The sequence below is a fragment of the Phoxinus phoxinus genome (genome assembly GCF_949152265.1).
Source record: "Phoxinus phoxinus genome assembly, chromosome: 4".
Lineage (NCBI taxonomy): Eukaryota > Metazoa > Chordata > Actinopteri > Cypriniformes > Leuciscidae > Phoxinus > Phoxinus phoxinus.
In genome coordinates, this window is record NC_136879.1 from 18135114 (window position 1) to 18152376 (window position 17263).

At 39.4% G+C, this 17263-nt stretch overlaps 1 protein-coding gene across 1 annotated transcript in view; it reads right to left on the reverse strand.

Moving 5' to 3' along the window:
* Window positions 1-2064: 2064 nt before the first annotated feature.
* Window positions 2065-17263, reverse strand: part of fat3a (FAT atypical cadherin 3a) — a 156741-nt gene continuing 141542 nt past the window's right edge. Inside the window, exons 27-28 of the mRNA XM_079609080.1 lie at window positions 10664-10774; window positions 2065-3560 (exon numbers count right to left, since the gene is read on the reverse strand). Of these exons, the coding sequence (XP_079465206.1) occupies window positions 3052-3560; window positions 10664-10774 (620 nt within the window). The 3' untranslated portion in view covers window positions 2065-3051. The remainder of the gene's footprint in view (window positions 3561-10663; window positions 10775-17263) is intronic.

Here is a 17263-nt window from a genome sequence, read left to right on the forward strand (position 1 = left end):
TAAGTAAAGTGTTACCAAAACATTTTTTTAAGAAAGTGAACCAAAAAGATCATGAACAATAAAATTAGACATTTGGTATGAAGAAAGTAAATGTAGGGTTAACATTGATTTTTTATGTTGACTTTAAGAAAATCACCCAAAAAAATGTAAAAGCGATATTCAGTTTGATCAATATTCTTTTTTTTTATTTTAGCATTGATTAAAAAAACAAACAAAAAACAACAAAAACCCAAAAAAATCCAGGATTGAAGAAAAGCATTTTACACTTACACTTAATACTGTTTTGCACAGTCAACAGAACAACATGAATCAAATATGAAATTAAAACATAACAAAAAAAACAAATTAATAAAAATAAACCCCCCTGCACAAAGGTGGCAGAAGTAATTCCCTTTTCTATAATATAAACTTGGTAAAACAAAATAAAAATACAATACAAAAAAAGATGAGCAGAAAAACTGATATTTTGGAAAAGTAAAACGCAGTTTTCTACTGTAAAAAAGGAGCAGCAAAAAAGAAAAAAAAAAAAAAAAATGCACACAGGCCAAAGCATGTGCGCGCACATCTGTTAAAAATGTCAGCAAAGTTACGTGAGTTTGCGTGTTTGTCCTTTTCGTCCATGCCAAACGCTCGCAGGATGTACAAACCCTGCCATGATTGCAGTTCAATATCTACAAAATCTGGATTTGAACAACTTACTTATATACACTGTACAACAATTTGTCAAAATTACAGCTTTTACAAAAAAATGATCCGCCCAATGGCATTCAAAATTACAGTGCACGCTCTCAAATCAGCTCGCGGCAAACAGCTCGATCGTGTTCCCTTCGGGCTAAAATGCCATTCCAATCCAAAGCTGGTCCACAATATCATCCCTCTCTCTCCCTCGTTCTCCTTTTGATTTATATTTTATTGATTTTCACTTTCTTTACATTTTCTTTTCCCCCGCATCTTTTATTCAGTATTCTGTTTCATGACTTGGCATTTCCCTCTTTTCTGACTTGCTGTTATTGCTTTCGCTCTCTCATTCCGCTCCTTTCTCTGGTTTGGATCGGTGAAGAAGAACCGGAGGAGGTTTGGACTGCAAGCTACTACAGGCATGTGTCATTCTTGCATTGTAAGTGCATGTGAACACACACACATTATTGGACACGGCGATGATATTCTGCTTATGGCTTTCTGATATGCAATTGTGGAAAAAAAAGGGGGGAGACGTAACTTAGAGAAGAGTGTCGCCCACGTTCCATTAAAACACTCGCACGCATCGAAATGATCAGCTTGAAAAATAGTGCTATTCAGGATCCGATGGATGCTTCACATAAAAGACGACGCTGCTACCAGTCCAGGGACTTAAAAATGGCATGACAGAGTTATTTCAGACAGGGCCGCTGTAAATCTGAACATACTGTATCGTCCATTAGTTTAGTGCAAAAAAGTCAACGCATTAAAAAAAAACTAAAAAACAAAATTTTGGGAAGATACAGAAAACATGTGCTTTTTGACCATTTATAGAAAACGGATTCATGTTCTGTTCCAAAACATAGTGAGCTGCCTTCTAAGGTGGCTTCCGAACTCCAATGGTCCCTCATAAGTGAGCGATTTGGAACGATCTACAAAGAAAGCAACTAAACTAAATATTAATTTGCTGAAACAAACAAATAAACAGAAATGGCTTAAACTAGCCTAGGGTGGCTGGCTGGTCTCCCAGCCTGGCCAAGCTGGTTACACTGATGTCTTTTTATAGGGTTTTATAGGGGGTTTGGGCTCTTGGGAAACCAGCTGGCTGACCAGCTAAACATCTGCTTGCTGAGAGAACTGTGAAACTAGTTTAAACCAGTTAAGAAGGCTTAAGTCTTGGGTTTTCTTCAGTATATACGTACTGTAGAGTTTGAAGCTAACAACAACAAATACAAATATGTTTCACACATAGATATTGCCTAAGAGTTATTAAAAAAAATTATATACAACCATTTCTAATTATTTATTTTTTATTGAATGAAATATAAGTATATTTATAGTCGACACTCGACATGCTCGACTTGTCCGCCATCTTGGATTGGATTATGTTTTTTTTAGGTTGGGTATGCCCTTGTGAAAAATAAATAAACTAAAATATATTTGAAATAATTGATTTTATACTAAGTATACTAAAAATACATTTACATATGTATGTACTTAATATAAATACCCTGCAATTGTACTTTTGATAAACTAAACTGATCAACTTAAAGTCTGCTAAATTGGAACAACTAATTTTGTACTTAATGTACTTTAGTTATCCAGAAATAGTGCTGAAGTTCAACTAAAGATATACTCAAGTGTATTTGATTGTGCTAAAGTGGAACTATTGCAAGTATAGGTTCACTTTAAATATCTTGCATAGATATTATACAGAGATCATTCTATCCTTAATAATAATGTTAAGCTTAATATAAAGAAATGTGCATTGTAAGCACTCCAAATAGTTGAATTATAATATGTATATCAGTAAGTCTCAAGCGATATGTCAGTAAATATGTTAATGGATTTGTAGTATACTTAGTATATGAAATAAAAGTATTTGAAATACATTTTAATTTAGTTTTTTAGACTATTGTTGTTATATAAAATAAAAATGTAAACAATTTGGACAAAACGAGGCATCTTAAAAGGCAGCATAAAGCGGTCTACATAGGTAGCTTACTAGGTTTTAGAACAGATCCAGGTTTTAAACTCACAAACGGCAGCACCAAACAAATAAGGAACCGGACGGAACAATGAAATGCACCAGGGCGATTTCTGAAAACACATCTACAGATCATTGGTCTCCGTTCACTATAACGTTTCTTGTTGCTTTAATCGTACGGTCTCCACCCGTGACATCACTTTCGCCACTTCCTGTGCTTTTATTAGTGGGCTGCTCATGCAGAGGGCAGCGCTGAGAGTCCGTCTGTGGCGTCGGCGGTCCTCCGTCTCGCTTTAGTCTCACAGACGCGAGAGTTTGGTGTCCTTTATGTCTGAAAACACGTCGTGCTAATGTCAGTAACTGCGTCTTTAGTTCCCGGGGGCGTGTCAGACCTCGGTCTGCTGCGTATGCGGGTGCATGTGCGCGTCCTCCAAACTGTCGAAGCTCCCTCCCGTCTCAGAGTCTTCGAACCCACAGGGCACGGAGGAAACGTCGGAGGCAGAGGAGGCGTTGACGGACAGGCGCTCCTCCCTGCCTGTGAAAGTGCTAAACTCCTCCCCCGCGGAGCCGAGCGGCAGCTGGTGCGGGGGCAGGTATTGGCTGGGGTGGAAGTGTGGGCGGGGCTTGCGGTCCCCGCTCAGCGTGCTCTCTCTCGAGGCGTGTTGATTGGCGGGTGAGGTGTCGTATTCCTCGGTGGGAAGGGGCGGGGGAAGCTGGTCCTGGGACATAAACTCCTCCTCCTGAGGAGGCGGGTAGTCGCTGTCGATATCGAACCCGCCGAGGTAATAGTCAGATTCTAAAGTCACGCCCACTTCGCTCGTCTCATAGGTGGGGACTTCCTCGATGTCAGGTAGGCGTGTATTCGGCAGCCAATCGGAAGTGTCCCAGTGGTATGCTGGAGAAACAGGAAACAGGAAGTTAGTAAACATGGAGTGAACGAACAGCCAACGGGGTCCTTCGGTAGGTTCGGATTCGTGTTGGGCTGCATGCTCGACCGTTCTGAAGGGAGGTTAACAGGTTAGATTTCGGTCCTGTCCCAAATGATACACTTGGCGAGACCGTGGGGTGTCCCATTTGCAAACTATACTCATTGGAAAAACGTGCGTCTATTTGCAATTTAGTAAAACTCTAAAAACGTACCTATGCATACAATTCACCGCAGTTTCCAGCTGTAATGAACACTACTGTAGTTGCGGTAAAAAACAAACAAAAAAACTATTCCTGTTCACACAAAGTATGATTACAGGGGCAGATTATCGATTAATAAAGACTTATTTTTATGGGGTTCCTTGCACAATACTATGTTATGATTTCGAAACCACACTGCAAATTTTTTTTTTCCGAAGTTGTAAATGATACGGATGATAGTAAGTTTTACAAGAAAATACTATTTCAGTCTTTCAAATTTTCAAGTTTAATTCAATGTTACTTGCCATATCTTTGTAATTATTTGCGAAATTTACTAGCAATTTTTCAAAATTGTGAGATGTCGCCCAGAGATGTCGGCACAGGCACATTTTTCGAATGAGTCTGGGATTCCCATTTGTGATATGTTTTTTGGGGGGATTTGGGACAGGAACATTATACTGAACATTTCCACATGCAGGTCTTGCTGGAGTGAGTGGACATGCCTGCAAGGTGATCGAAGAAACAGCCAGGGGTCAAGAGGTCAAGGGTCAGAGGACGTGTTGTTGACACAAGCGAAACATTCATCAAAAATGCAGACCAAAATAAATGAAGGTGAGGATTGCATGCAGCAATGCATGAAACACAGAAGCGCAGGGACTCACACGCACACAAACACACACACGCACACACACACACACTGTACACGACCTAATCCTCGTTATCAGAAAACATCAATATCAAACAAAAGAAAAACACAAAGTCAGCAATGGAAGCACTGCGGGGGAAGAGACACGAAAAAGAGAGGAAAGGGGTGACGGAGGACTGCAGGTACTCTGATGTGTGTGTGCGTGCGTGTGAGTGTGTGCGCTCATCGACAAAGAGCATCTCGCTGCTGGATGATGTGACACTTCCCAGAATGCAATAGCTCAGTTTGTCAGCAATACGGAAAGGGAGAGCGAGAGAGGGGGGGAATAGACAGAGAACAAAGTCTGAAAAGGAAGGAGTGCAAGAACTCCGGGAGATTTAGCTGAACAAAGCAGGGGGAAGAGAGAATGGGATTCACCTCTGTTGAAGTTTTGACCTTGATCCATAACGGACACTGGTAGGCAGAAAAGAAGCAGAAAGACAGAGAAAGACAGATTTGTGGGTCAGCACCAAACCCATCCTATATCCTGAACTGTGTTTATGTACAAACACCATATTCAAGTGCATCAACATTGCATGTAGATGTGTGTGTGGTTAGTGATATTCTGGTGCATGTGATACCTAGGTTTGGGTATCGTTTGAGTTTAAGCGATTCCGAATCCGCTTATCGATTACAATTCTTATCGATTACACTGCATAGTTCTCTTTATAAATAAAATATAGATGAATCCTTATTAAAGTTACAGAAGTTATTCAGTCATGATCAGTGAGTGATTTTCCTTTCATTTTGATCTGTGATTAACATAAATGACACAGACGGCAGCAGGTTTATCAGGCTGCTGTCACTTTAAGAGCTTCACGGATCCAATATACTGTTACACGTGCGTTTTCTTTCACAACGGTTTACGTTCACTTAAAACAACCGACTGTGTTTACGAGGATAGCTTGACATCAGTGTGTGTGTATTTGCCCATTCAAGCGCAATACGACGCTAAAGAGAACTCAATTCAGTATTCACACACTACATGAGAGGCGGCTTTCTGTGTGCGCGCTTCGTTTGTGCGAGCGCTGAATTGAGTTCTCTTGAACGGTTTAAAAATCACATTAATATGAGCACACAGGAATCAATAAGCGCAATCGAAATGCACGTCTTTTCGAATCCACAGTTCTTGGAAAATTGGAACCGTTTCTAGATACCCGACCCTAGTGATACCCTTACAAAAATTAAACGTGGTTTCAGTTGTATTCTACTAAAACTGGGTTAACATAATTGAAGTAAACAAAAGTAAAATAAATCTGGATTATTTCATTTTCTGAAGAAAATATGCATTACCACAAGATGCGTACGATTTCGAGGTGTTGCCAGGGTGTTGCTATGCAGTTGTTTTTTAGCCTGTTACTATGCGGTTACTGTATGTGTTCTGGGTGGTGGCTTTTAGATGAGATTTAAAGTCCCCCTGTGGTGAAAGTCAAGCTTTTAATGTTGTTTATATGTCTATGTGGTGTTTATATGTCTACGACTAGATCCCTGAGCTGGTGAGTGAATGGAGGCAGGGCTAATTTGCATATTCATAGAACCACATATACTAAATGAGGCAAGGGTGTCAAGTTACATTCAAGCTAATTTAAGGCATGAAGATTTTTTTTTCAAGGAAAAAACTTTTAAATATATAATTTTGGTGATCAAAGGTGAGTTTTAAGGGATACAATTATTGAGGGGGACATTAAGTAGCACAAACAAGGACCAGATTTAAATATTTAGGGTTAGGGTTTGTTCAAATCACTAATACCAAGTATGAGCACTAGTAAAAGTGACAAGAAGATTAAGAATGCTGCTAAAAATATTTATTTAATAGTAACATTAACTAGTCGGCTATATAAGAGAAATTATAGTTGCCATGGCAAATATTTGTAAGGGTAAGAGAAAAGAGAGAGCAATGGAGACTAAAACCAGAGAGAGAATGGTGCTAAATGTGCACATTCTTTCCCAGCTTATTAAAGTGGCCATGTTTGATCTTCATCAGTATGCGTTTGATTGAATGTGATTAAGTTAGGGCTGTAATGTCATTTAAATGTGGACCAAGAAAAGTAAGTGCGAGTCTGTAGTCCATTATTGAGCAGAAAAACAAGCAGTCACACACACACACTCAATATCTGTTGCTGTGCCTCAGAGCCATACAAACTACTCAACTCTGTTAGGTTTAAATCTTTGTCCTACAAGATCGGATGAAACCTTTTGGACTAAAAATAAATACAACATCACTTTAGAGATCGTGTACATCAACTTAAAGGGATAGTTTACCCAAAAATGAAACTTCTGTCATCATTTACTCACCCTCAAGTTGTTTCAAACCTGTATGAATGTCTTTCTTCTACAGAACAAAGAAGATATTTTGAAGAATGTCGGTAACCAAACATTTGATGGGCCCCATTGACTTCCATAGTAGGAAAATAAATGTTTGGTCACCAACATTCTTCAAAATATCTTCTTTTGTGTTCTGTAGAAGAAAGAAATTCATACAGGTTTGAAACAACATGAGGGTGAGTATATGATGACAGAAGTTACATTTTTGGGTAAACTATTGCTTTAACTAATATAAAAAAAACACAGACACAAAATATAAGGCCAAAAGGTCCATCAGGCTTTGATGGATATATAATATGTCATTCATTGTGTGCTGTTTTTAAAATGTGCTGTAAGTAGTTTTGTCCACTTTAAAGCAATGTTATTATTGTTAACTAAAACAAACAGTAAAAAATAAAAACTTAAACTAAAATAAAATATAAAAATTAGATGAAAAACTTTAGAATAGTTGAAATATGCTTAAGTGGAAGCACTAAAAGTACTATGACTGCACTCTAAAAAATGCTGGGTTTTTTCAACCCAATTTTGGGTCAATTATGAACAAACCCAGCCATTGGGTTAAATTTTTACATTACATTTTTAACCCAACGTTTGGGTTTGTCCATATTTTACCCAAAATTGGGTTGAAACAACCCAGCATTTTCTAGAGTGTGAATATATATATTAAATCGATACAGACATATTAAATATAACAAACTAATAAAAATGACAAAAGCACATAAAATTACTAAAACTAGAATGAAAAAATATAAAAATAAATCCTAATTCAAAATACAACTACAAAATAAACCGGTATATAAATAATACTAAAACAACACTGCTTTAAAGCATATTACATCTCACACAATGAGAAATATGGGAATGCTTATGCTAAAAAGATCTTTGTATCGGCCAATGAAACCAAAGATTACGCCATGGACCTTTAGCAATGGTTTTGAAATATGTAAATATGAACTAGTTTTGAAATGTCTCGGCATGAACTAGTTTCAAGATTCCGAAGTTTGTTAGATTTACAACCTCTAAATCAAAGGACAAGCTCAAACAAGCTCATCAGCCTACATTACTTTAGCATGTCTAGCTTTGAAGATACACTTGAAAAGATTTTTTTTGTTTTTTACAACTTCAAACGTGTGTGTTTGCAAGACTTGCGCTCTTCCATTGAGGGTAATGTATGATCTGGGGATGTGCTTGTAGGTGTGTGTTCGTCAGAGAAAATATTTGAGCTGAGACTGACTGGGGTCACGCTTCTCATGAGTGTAAACACACACACACACACACACACACACACACACACACACACACACACACACACACACACACACACACACACACACACACACACACACACACACACACACACACACACACACACACACACACACAATTACTTTTTGGTTTTGTACTTAACTATATTTTGGGAAAGAAGCAACTGAATACCTACAGTAAATAACCTGAATAACTAAAAGTTAAAAAGTTTTCTTTTAAGGGATAGGGTTTGGGTTTGTAGTCATTATAATAATATGAGGACTGTAATTTTAAACTAATTGTTGATGATTATAAAAAATGTAATGCTTTAAAAATACGTATTATTGTAAAATGGATGCAAAATAAATGTTGAATTATCTTTACTTGAGGGATATTTCTATCAAATATTGATATGTATTTAATCATGAAAACTTCAAACGATTAATCTGCATACAATGCGATACAAATCCATTAATTATTTATATGACTGACAACCCAAATAAAAGTCTATGGTCCACGTGTAGAGCGCTAAGTAAATGTGTATGTGTGTAATCAACCAAAAAAAAAAAGAGAGAAAGAAAGAAAGTGTGTTTGTTTGAGTTCAAAGGTTTTGTTCATGTGTCTTCAAGCGCTTTTAAGGAAGATGCTTCAGAATCCAGCGGTGGGAAAGAGTACCTTCATTCTCAATCGTGTCGACTGCATCATTGACCAGCCGAATTACCGTCACTATGGAAGCTTGGAAAGAGAAAGCAATGAAGACCAGTCAGAAACTTTCACACACCCCCCCACACACACACAGACGCGCGCACAGGAGAACCCAAACAAACCCACAGACTCATCAAACTGAAGAATCAACTCCACAATATCTGTTACACTGTTGGTCCACTGCAGAAGCTTCTGTGCCCTGATTGGCTGCTGATGAATATAGCTGTGACCAATGAATGGCAAGCATGGCATCATTCCAGCGAATCTGAGGAGAGATGGTGGTGATGTGACCAACACACAAACTCACATCCACACCTGCTGCATTCAAATCAGATCAGAAGAATCGTATTTACGTGATTAGAGACTACAATGTCGTATTTAACAGTAAAGGTCCTAAAGTCCGAAATCCGCGTCCGAAATTTTAGCGCGTAAAAAAATAAATACGACCTCACGTTATGTCAATCACACTTGAACACTGCCTGCGAAACTTTCGTCCGTCATAAACTTTTTTGGATCAGGTTAGGTTTTCTGTGTTTTCCGCATCCGTAGCAAGTATTTTGAATGGCGTTTTAACAACTCAGAGCCACCGAATCACGAATACGAAAAAACGCATGCGAAAATTTCGGACCTTAAGAAACTGGATTTATTTGCACTGCCAATTAAAGAATCATGCTGGGAAAATAGACAGATGAAAGAGTCTGACCAGTATTTTTGTGGTAAACATTACTTGACGATACTTGAATGTTATGTTCTACAACGTAAATTACACACACCAATTTTTTTTAAAGCGGTTATGTTCATTTTTGAAAACGTACGTTTTTTATAAGTAACTAGATAAGACAGTTTGGGATGTGAGTGTGTGCGGTTTAAGGGTACGTTTACGCCACAACGATATGCTTAAAACGGAGACCTTTTTCCTTTGAGTTTTCCACGTACAGACGACACACTTGTCAAAGCGATCCCCATTCACACGGATACACGAAAACAACTAAAACTAAAAACTAAAAATGCTGTATTCTGCTGCCAGGCCACTAGATGGCGATGAAAAACTATAGACTGAACACATAATACGCATGTGCATGACATCATTGTCTTCAGAGATTTGTGTTGTTGCTGTTTACATGGAGACCGTTTTCAAAAGTTTGCGTTTTCAGGCACCCAAACCGCAGTTGTCGTGTGAATTAACGGCCAAAACGCATAAAAAGTTTTACGATTTTAGTTGAAAACGGTGTCGTGTAAACAGCCCCTAAGTATAGTCGAGTTATATTTACCACAAACCTTATTTTACTCAATAAAATTGAATAAAAAAAGAAAAAACCATTATAAAAACTCATAGGAAAATCTCAAAGGAACCCGTTTACTTGGACAGTGGTAGTAATAAAAAAATAAAAAAATGAAATTGGTATGCTATAATACATCATAATAGTGAATGTTGATTATAAAATTTGTTTGCATTTTTGTCCTCTTGATGAAGCAGGTCTGTGACAAAACTACATTTCCCATAATTCTCTGCTGCAGATTTGAGTGTGGGCCAATTACGCATTGGAAGTTCAATACTAAGGTATTAAATGATAAATACATAAATAAATGAGCAAACACACAGATGAAGGATCAATTGCAAACCGTATACGCATATATTTTGCTCTTCAAAAAAAAAAAAGGTTTGCGGAAAAAGTGAGAAATATGACGTTTTCAGGCCGACTTGAGAGCAGCAACACACACACACACACACACATGCGTGCACGCACACACAAACCTCTAACAACTAATCTGACTTAAAGATTCACTTCATTAACAAAATGATGATGAGGATGACTGTATGAAGAGTCCTGAAGAAAGACGCATTGTTTTGTCCTTTAATGATGAGTAGGAACAACAGTAAACACACACACACACACACAGTGTCTTACCGTTATCATCACAGGAATCAGACTGAAAGGAGCTCAGCGATTGGACCTCGGAGTTGCTGCCCTTGTTACTGCCGGAGAAACATGTGACCTCCTCCAGCAAATCCACTTTACCTAAACACAAAAGATCAGGATGTCAACCAATAACAACTTCCGTAACTTTCAATAAACACACACGTTTCGGATCTCCCCGCCATTCCAAGTCCCTTCTCTGATGTTTGTCTTTTAATTTCTTCCCTTTCCCAGACATTTTTTGCTTTGATCTTTTCTTTAATGGTGTCATGGAAACGGCTGCATATAATAGTCTCACTTTGCATTTCACAGGTGGAGGTTTTTAAGACCTAAGAGGGTTTGAATGGAGGACACCACAAACCACGAGGAAATGAAAAATGAAGTAATTATAGACGGTAAAAAGCCTCGGAGGATTCAGAAGGGGGAGAATTTAATGCCAGAGGGAGAATGGCTTTTGCCATCCGCTTTTCCACTAAACGGAGCCCATATACATACCTCCATAACCACTTTTCTTTCAGTATTTATCGACGTGAAGAGTTATATCAAGTCTTTTAAGGGAAATGGTTCTTTTTACTATAGTACTTTTCTCTTTGTTTTTACTCTCAAAAGCACTCCCATGAGCCGTTCACAGATCGCCTGATGAATAATGCAAATAAAAATGGCGGCAGACGGATAAAAAAGCCAGCTACAATCTGATTATTGCTCCTTCAGGAAAAGGGGATGTTTTGTTTTTAACAAAATCACTATTTTTAGGATGCATTCAACTGAAAATTGTCAGTAAAGACATCTATAATGTTGCAAATGATTTCTATTTCTAATAAATGCTGTTCTTTTTAACTTTCTACTCAAAGAATCCTGAAAAAAAAGAATCACGTTTTCCACGTAAATATTATGCATCAAATCATCATATTAGAATGATTTCTGAAGGATCATGTGACACTGAGGACTGGAGTAGTGATGATGAAAATCAGCTTTGCATCACAGGAATACATTACATCTTTAAATATATTACAATAGAAAGCAGTCATTTTAAACTGTTTTACTGTATTTTTTGATCAAATAAGTGCAGCCGTGGTGATTATGAGAAACTTGTACAGCGGTGTGTATTTAAGAGTTACGTTTGAGATGGTTTGGAGTATTATTAATAATGGTTTCAGCTGAGATGAAAGTTGAGGTACATTCCTAATAAAGATCTGTCCACAGATCCACAACACGCTTTATCTCAGAGAAATATTCCCAAATACATCTGCTGGAAGTCACCTTGGATAAGAAAACATGAAAACAACACAAAAACAACTAAAGAAAACAAACAAAAAAGGCACAGAGAGAACACAAACATTTGAATAAAAAATACGTTTAAGCAAAATACAAAAAGAAACATAGTGTATACAGTATATATATATATATATATATATATATATATATATATATATATATATATATATATATATATATATATATATGCTGCCTTTTTCTGACTTCACCGTGCTGATTTTTAAAAAACAAACAAACAAACAAAAATAAACGTTGGATTTTGTGGAGTATATTTAAAAGTGGAAAAATGGTTAAACAGAGCTGAGAATACACATTATATTGGTAGCAGAAAGCATAATACAACTAGCGTTGTATATCTAGAAACGGTTCCACATTTCAAAGAAATTTCAATTCGGCTTATTGATTCCTGTGTGCGCATTTTAATATGATTTCAAACCACCTCTCATGTAGTGTGTGAATACTAGGGCTTGCATAGACTAGTCGAGTAGTCGAGAGGTCGAATACTTCAACCACTAGTTGGCGCTGTCGGAAACAATCGACTACTCGAACGGGCATTAACCATAAATGAATTAAAAATGGTGAACGTCCCCAACAGACACCATTCAAAATAGATGTGCGGAAGTATTTCATCAAGGATGACAAAAATATTGTAATTTGTTAACTCTGTAAGGGGCCGTTCACATATCGTGTTTAAAAACGCATGGAAAGACAGTCTCCTTTCCACAAGTGCTTGCGCTCCCATGGCGTCTGTCGTTGCTATGCAACCATGAACTGCGCTCTCCATGATGACGAAGAAGCATCAGCAAAGGATTAATTGTTCCCTTTCAAAGGGAACTCGAGCTGTTCCGTTGTGGGAACGCCTTGCGTGATTGCGTCGTGAAGCACATGTAAAATCAGTCCAATGGAAACGGGAGACGTCATGGGCGGGTGACGTCACCGACCAGGAAGCTATAAAGCACTCCCGCGATCAGAAAACACTAGCTTTGTTGCCTTCAGCAAGTGCTCTCTGTCTGTCCATGTCTATTTATTGTTGTCTGTCTCAGTATCTAGATATATATTATGGAGAAACAAGAATTCAAAACGTTGTGTTGTTCCCTACCCTCGTTTTTTATCGGGTGGGGACGCGCATCAGCTTTGCGTTGCTTGTTTGGGAGTAGAGCATACCCAGTCAGTTCTCGAGGGGGCTGACTGAGTATTGCAGTGGTTGTCTGTTTCACCTCGCTCCCACCGGGCGTTCTTCGAGGAGGACGATTCGGTGCGCGCTTCCCGAGGCGTGAGTCCCGCTGCTGCCGAGGCACAACGGCGACGCGCATCTTGGGGAGCGCAAATGGATCTAACAGCGAGGTTTGAGACAGGCGCGCCCTATCTCTGCCTTCACGTGTTAAATCCAGTGGCTTATCTCGGGGAGAAGCACGCGCTGCGGTTTCTTTTCCCCGGGATGAGACTCTCGTGCTGCGATCCCCAGTTCCGAGGAATTGGTAATCGTTAGTGTTTAAAAACTATATATGTATAGCCTATATATACATGAATAAAGCAGATGTGTGTGAGTTTTCAATGAATAAATAAATAAATCAGCTCATAACTCTGTTGTATAAAGAGGAGCTTATAAAAGGAGGTTTTATTTTGTGCTGATTGCCAAGTTAAATGTTTTTCTGGCCAGCTGAACATTATGAGAGTGAGAATATAATTAAATCTCTATATCTTTATATATATATCTTTATAGATTGCCGTTTTTTCCTATCTCCACACTGAGGAGTTGAGATCGTGGAATAAATCGGTTTCTATTTTATGTGTTTATCCCCAAAACTTCTACTAAAGTAATGTTTTGAGTATTAAATGTCATGACAGTGCCTCGGGTTAAAGAGACGCTTACTAGCTATCTCTCTCCCGAGTCGGCGTCATCATTTCCCCGACGTTATCCACCAGCCATCATAAATAATAGATAAATATTATTAGGCAGCATTGGTGGGTAAACTATATAAGGACATGGATGTATGTGAGGGGCGACTCTCTGAGGAGGGTCGCAGCGCTGCCAGTTCGGTTGTTTTCCTGCTGGTGGCCACGGAGTGATATATATACGTTTTTCTGATGTAAAGAAAAAAAAAAAAAAAAAAAAAAATATATGTCTGTTCTCTGAACGCTTCGCTTTCAACAAAATTAAGATATATTCTATCCAGCGGCGTTCCAGAGGTGTCTTCCTCACCGATCTAATGTTCCTGAGACTGCTGGGCGGGAGCAGTCTCAGCCTACTAAAGCTCCTCGCAGCTTAAAGTGCTGCAAAATAGAGCGTCGCCATTCAGGCTCATCCATAATCGTGAGGGACCTGGGTGGCGGTCGCTGTCTAGCCAGTTAGAGATATGCAAGATCTGAGAACTGTTTTATCTCTAATATAGCATGGAAGAAGAAGCCCTGACGCCGAGGCTGCAGGCTTCTGAGGGTGGTCCCCTCTGGGGTAGGGACGGTTTTGAGAAATCGTTTCTCCGCGGTGCCCTCTGGGGTGCGACTCTCTGAGGAGGGTCGCAACGCTGCCAGTTCGGTTCTCCTGCCGGTTCGCCGTTTCAGGACACCGAGGTGTCAGCGTCCCCAAACGATCCTCCGAGGAGGGTCGTTGGAGCTAAGATAGTTAGAGGTAGGCAAGATCTGAGGACTGTCGTTATCTCTAATAAAACTTAGACAAGAAGTCCTGACGCTGAGGCTATCAGGCTTCTGAGGGTTCCTCCGGGGCAGGGATGGTTTTGAGAAATCGTTTCTCCTCGGCGTCCTCTGGGGGGGCGACTCTCTGAGGAGGGTCACAGCGCTGCCAGTTCGGTTGTTCCCTGCCGGTCCTCCGTTCAGGGCACCGAGGTGTCAGCGTCCCCAAACGATCCTCCGAGGAGGGTCGTAGAACGGTCAGTTCGGTTGTTCCCTGCCGGTTCGCCGCTTCAGGGCACTGAAGTGACTGTTCAACCAAATCCAGAGGCCAGTCTCGAGAGAATGGTGCCCTTAGCAGAATTTCTGGCAGCGTGGAAACTACTGCCACATATTTCTCAGTGGGTCCTGCACACTATAGAAAAGGGTTCAGAATTCAGTTCGGTTCTCGTCCGCCCAGATTTCTAGGGGTCCTCCCCACAGTGGTGTACCCCGAGCAGGCTTTGGTTATGGAGCAGGAAGTGCTGACACTTTTGCAAAAAGGAGCTATAGAAGGGGTTCCTCCTCCCAGCAGACAGTCAGGGTTTTACAGCCGCTACTTCATTGTTCCGAAAGAGGATGAGGGGTTGCGTCCCTACTCAATTTGCGGGTCATTTGTGCTGCAGGCCTTCTGTCCTCCACCTTAATCAGGAAAAGCTAAAGACAGATATTGAGCAAGCGAGTAGTTGAGGCTATCTCACTTGCTTATGTAGCGGCTGGACAGCCTTCACCTTTGGCTGTCCGGGCCCACTCTACTAGGAGTATGGCTTTAAATTCAGGAGTTTCTCTCCACGACATCTGTAATGTGGCAGGCTGGTCCTTACTGCATACAGTTGTCTATTTTTATGACTTGGACCTAGACTCCACTCTTGGGTCTAGGGGGCTTGTTTTCTTAGTGTGCGCATGGTCTTCATACAGTACAGGCATTTGTCATATGGCGTCGTGGGTATAGGGTTCCCACCGCGTCTCAACGCAGCTCGAGTTCCCTTGAAAGGGAATATCTCAGGTTACGTATGTAACCCTGGTTCCCTGAGAGGGAACGAGACGCTGCGTTGCTTTGCCATACTCCCTGCATACCTGTGATCATCTTGCTTCAGGCTTTTTCAAAGCTAGTGTTTTCTGATCGCGGGAGTGCTTTATAGATTCCTGGTCGGTGACGTCACCCGCCCATGACGTCTCCCGTTTCCATTGGAATGATTTTACATGTGCTTCACGACGCAATCATGCAAGGCGTTCCCACCGCGTCTCAACACAGCGTCTCGTTCCATCTCAGGGAACCAGGGTTACATACGTAACCTGAGACGATTTCTAGCCCTTGCATTAGCTTTATTTATTAGCTATATTTCTGGAGATGAGAAATAATAACCCGCCCTGTACAGCTATGATCAGCTGTTCGGCCGAGCTTTCCATGTTGTTACGTAAAGGCCGAAGCTGATCGGTTGGTTTTTGTCACATGACTGATAACATGCATGCAGCATTCTGAAAAGTTGAGATGTTTTTTAATATTTTAAAATTTTAAATATGTAATGTCAGAATTATAATATTTTGAGAGTTTACTTATGTAATTGTTGCATTAGGCTATGAATTAATAAAGTTTATTGATTTATTCAAATTGATTTCATTTACAGTAGCATAACGTGCAGCTCTTAAAGTGACAGCAGCCTAATAAACCTGCTGCCGTCTGTGTCATTTACAGTATGTTAAAGGATTAGTTCACTTTTAAAATGAAAATTCTGTCATCATATACTCACCCTTAAGTTGTTTCAAACCTGTATGAATTTCTTTCCTCTGCTGAACACAAAGGAAGATATTTAGAAGAATGTCAGTAACCAGACAGTTTTTGGTTCCCAATGACTGCCATAGTAGGAAAAAAATATACTATGGCAGTCATTGGGAACCAAAAACTGTCTGGTTACTGACATTCTTCTAAATATCTTCCTTTGTGTTCAGCAGAGGAAAGAAATTCATACAGGTTTGAAACAACTTAAGGGTGAGTATATGATGACAGAATTTTCATTTTAAAAGTGAACTAATCCTTTAATCAAATAGCAAAAGACAAAGAAAATCACTCACTGATCCTGACTGAATAACTTCCGTGACTATAAGAAGTATTCTTTTATATTTAATTAATAAAAAGAAAACTACGCAACAATGTTTTGTTAAATATGTTTGATATGTTTTTTGTTTTGTTTACCTCATTGGAATCGAAACTGGGAATCTAGAATCTGAATCGATAAAAATCCCCAATCCTAAATATGATTAGCTAACATTTTTAATAAATGTATAAACAAGAGGCAAGGGATGTGTAAAACTTTAGCGACACACATTTACAGCTCTGCGGATTCCGCGAGGGCCCAGTTATAGGATCACATCTCTATTTCCATGTCATTTTCAAATGAAGTGACTTTTGATTTGGTTTACATAAAAGCAACATTAAATGAACCATAAAGTGAAAGCTTTTACGCCTTAAAACGCTTTCCACCTCCAGCTATGTTTTCCATTTTTTAGCTGTAACCTTCATATGAAAGTGTATTTTGATTTGATTTACCGAAGAAAACACCATCAACAAAGAAGAACTTAGCTAGTGGTAAGCTGCAGTTTCAACAAACGCGAGCTTTTTCTCCTGTCCGCTTCTGCCGTAACTGTCAC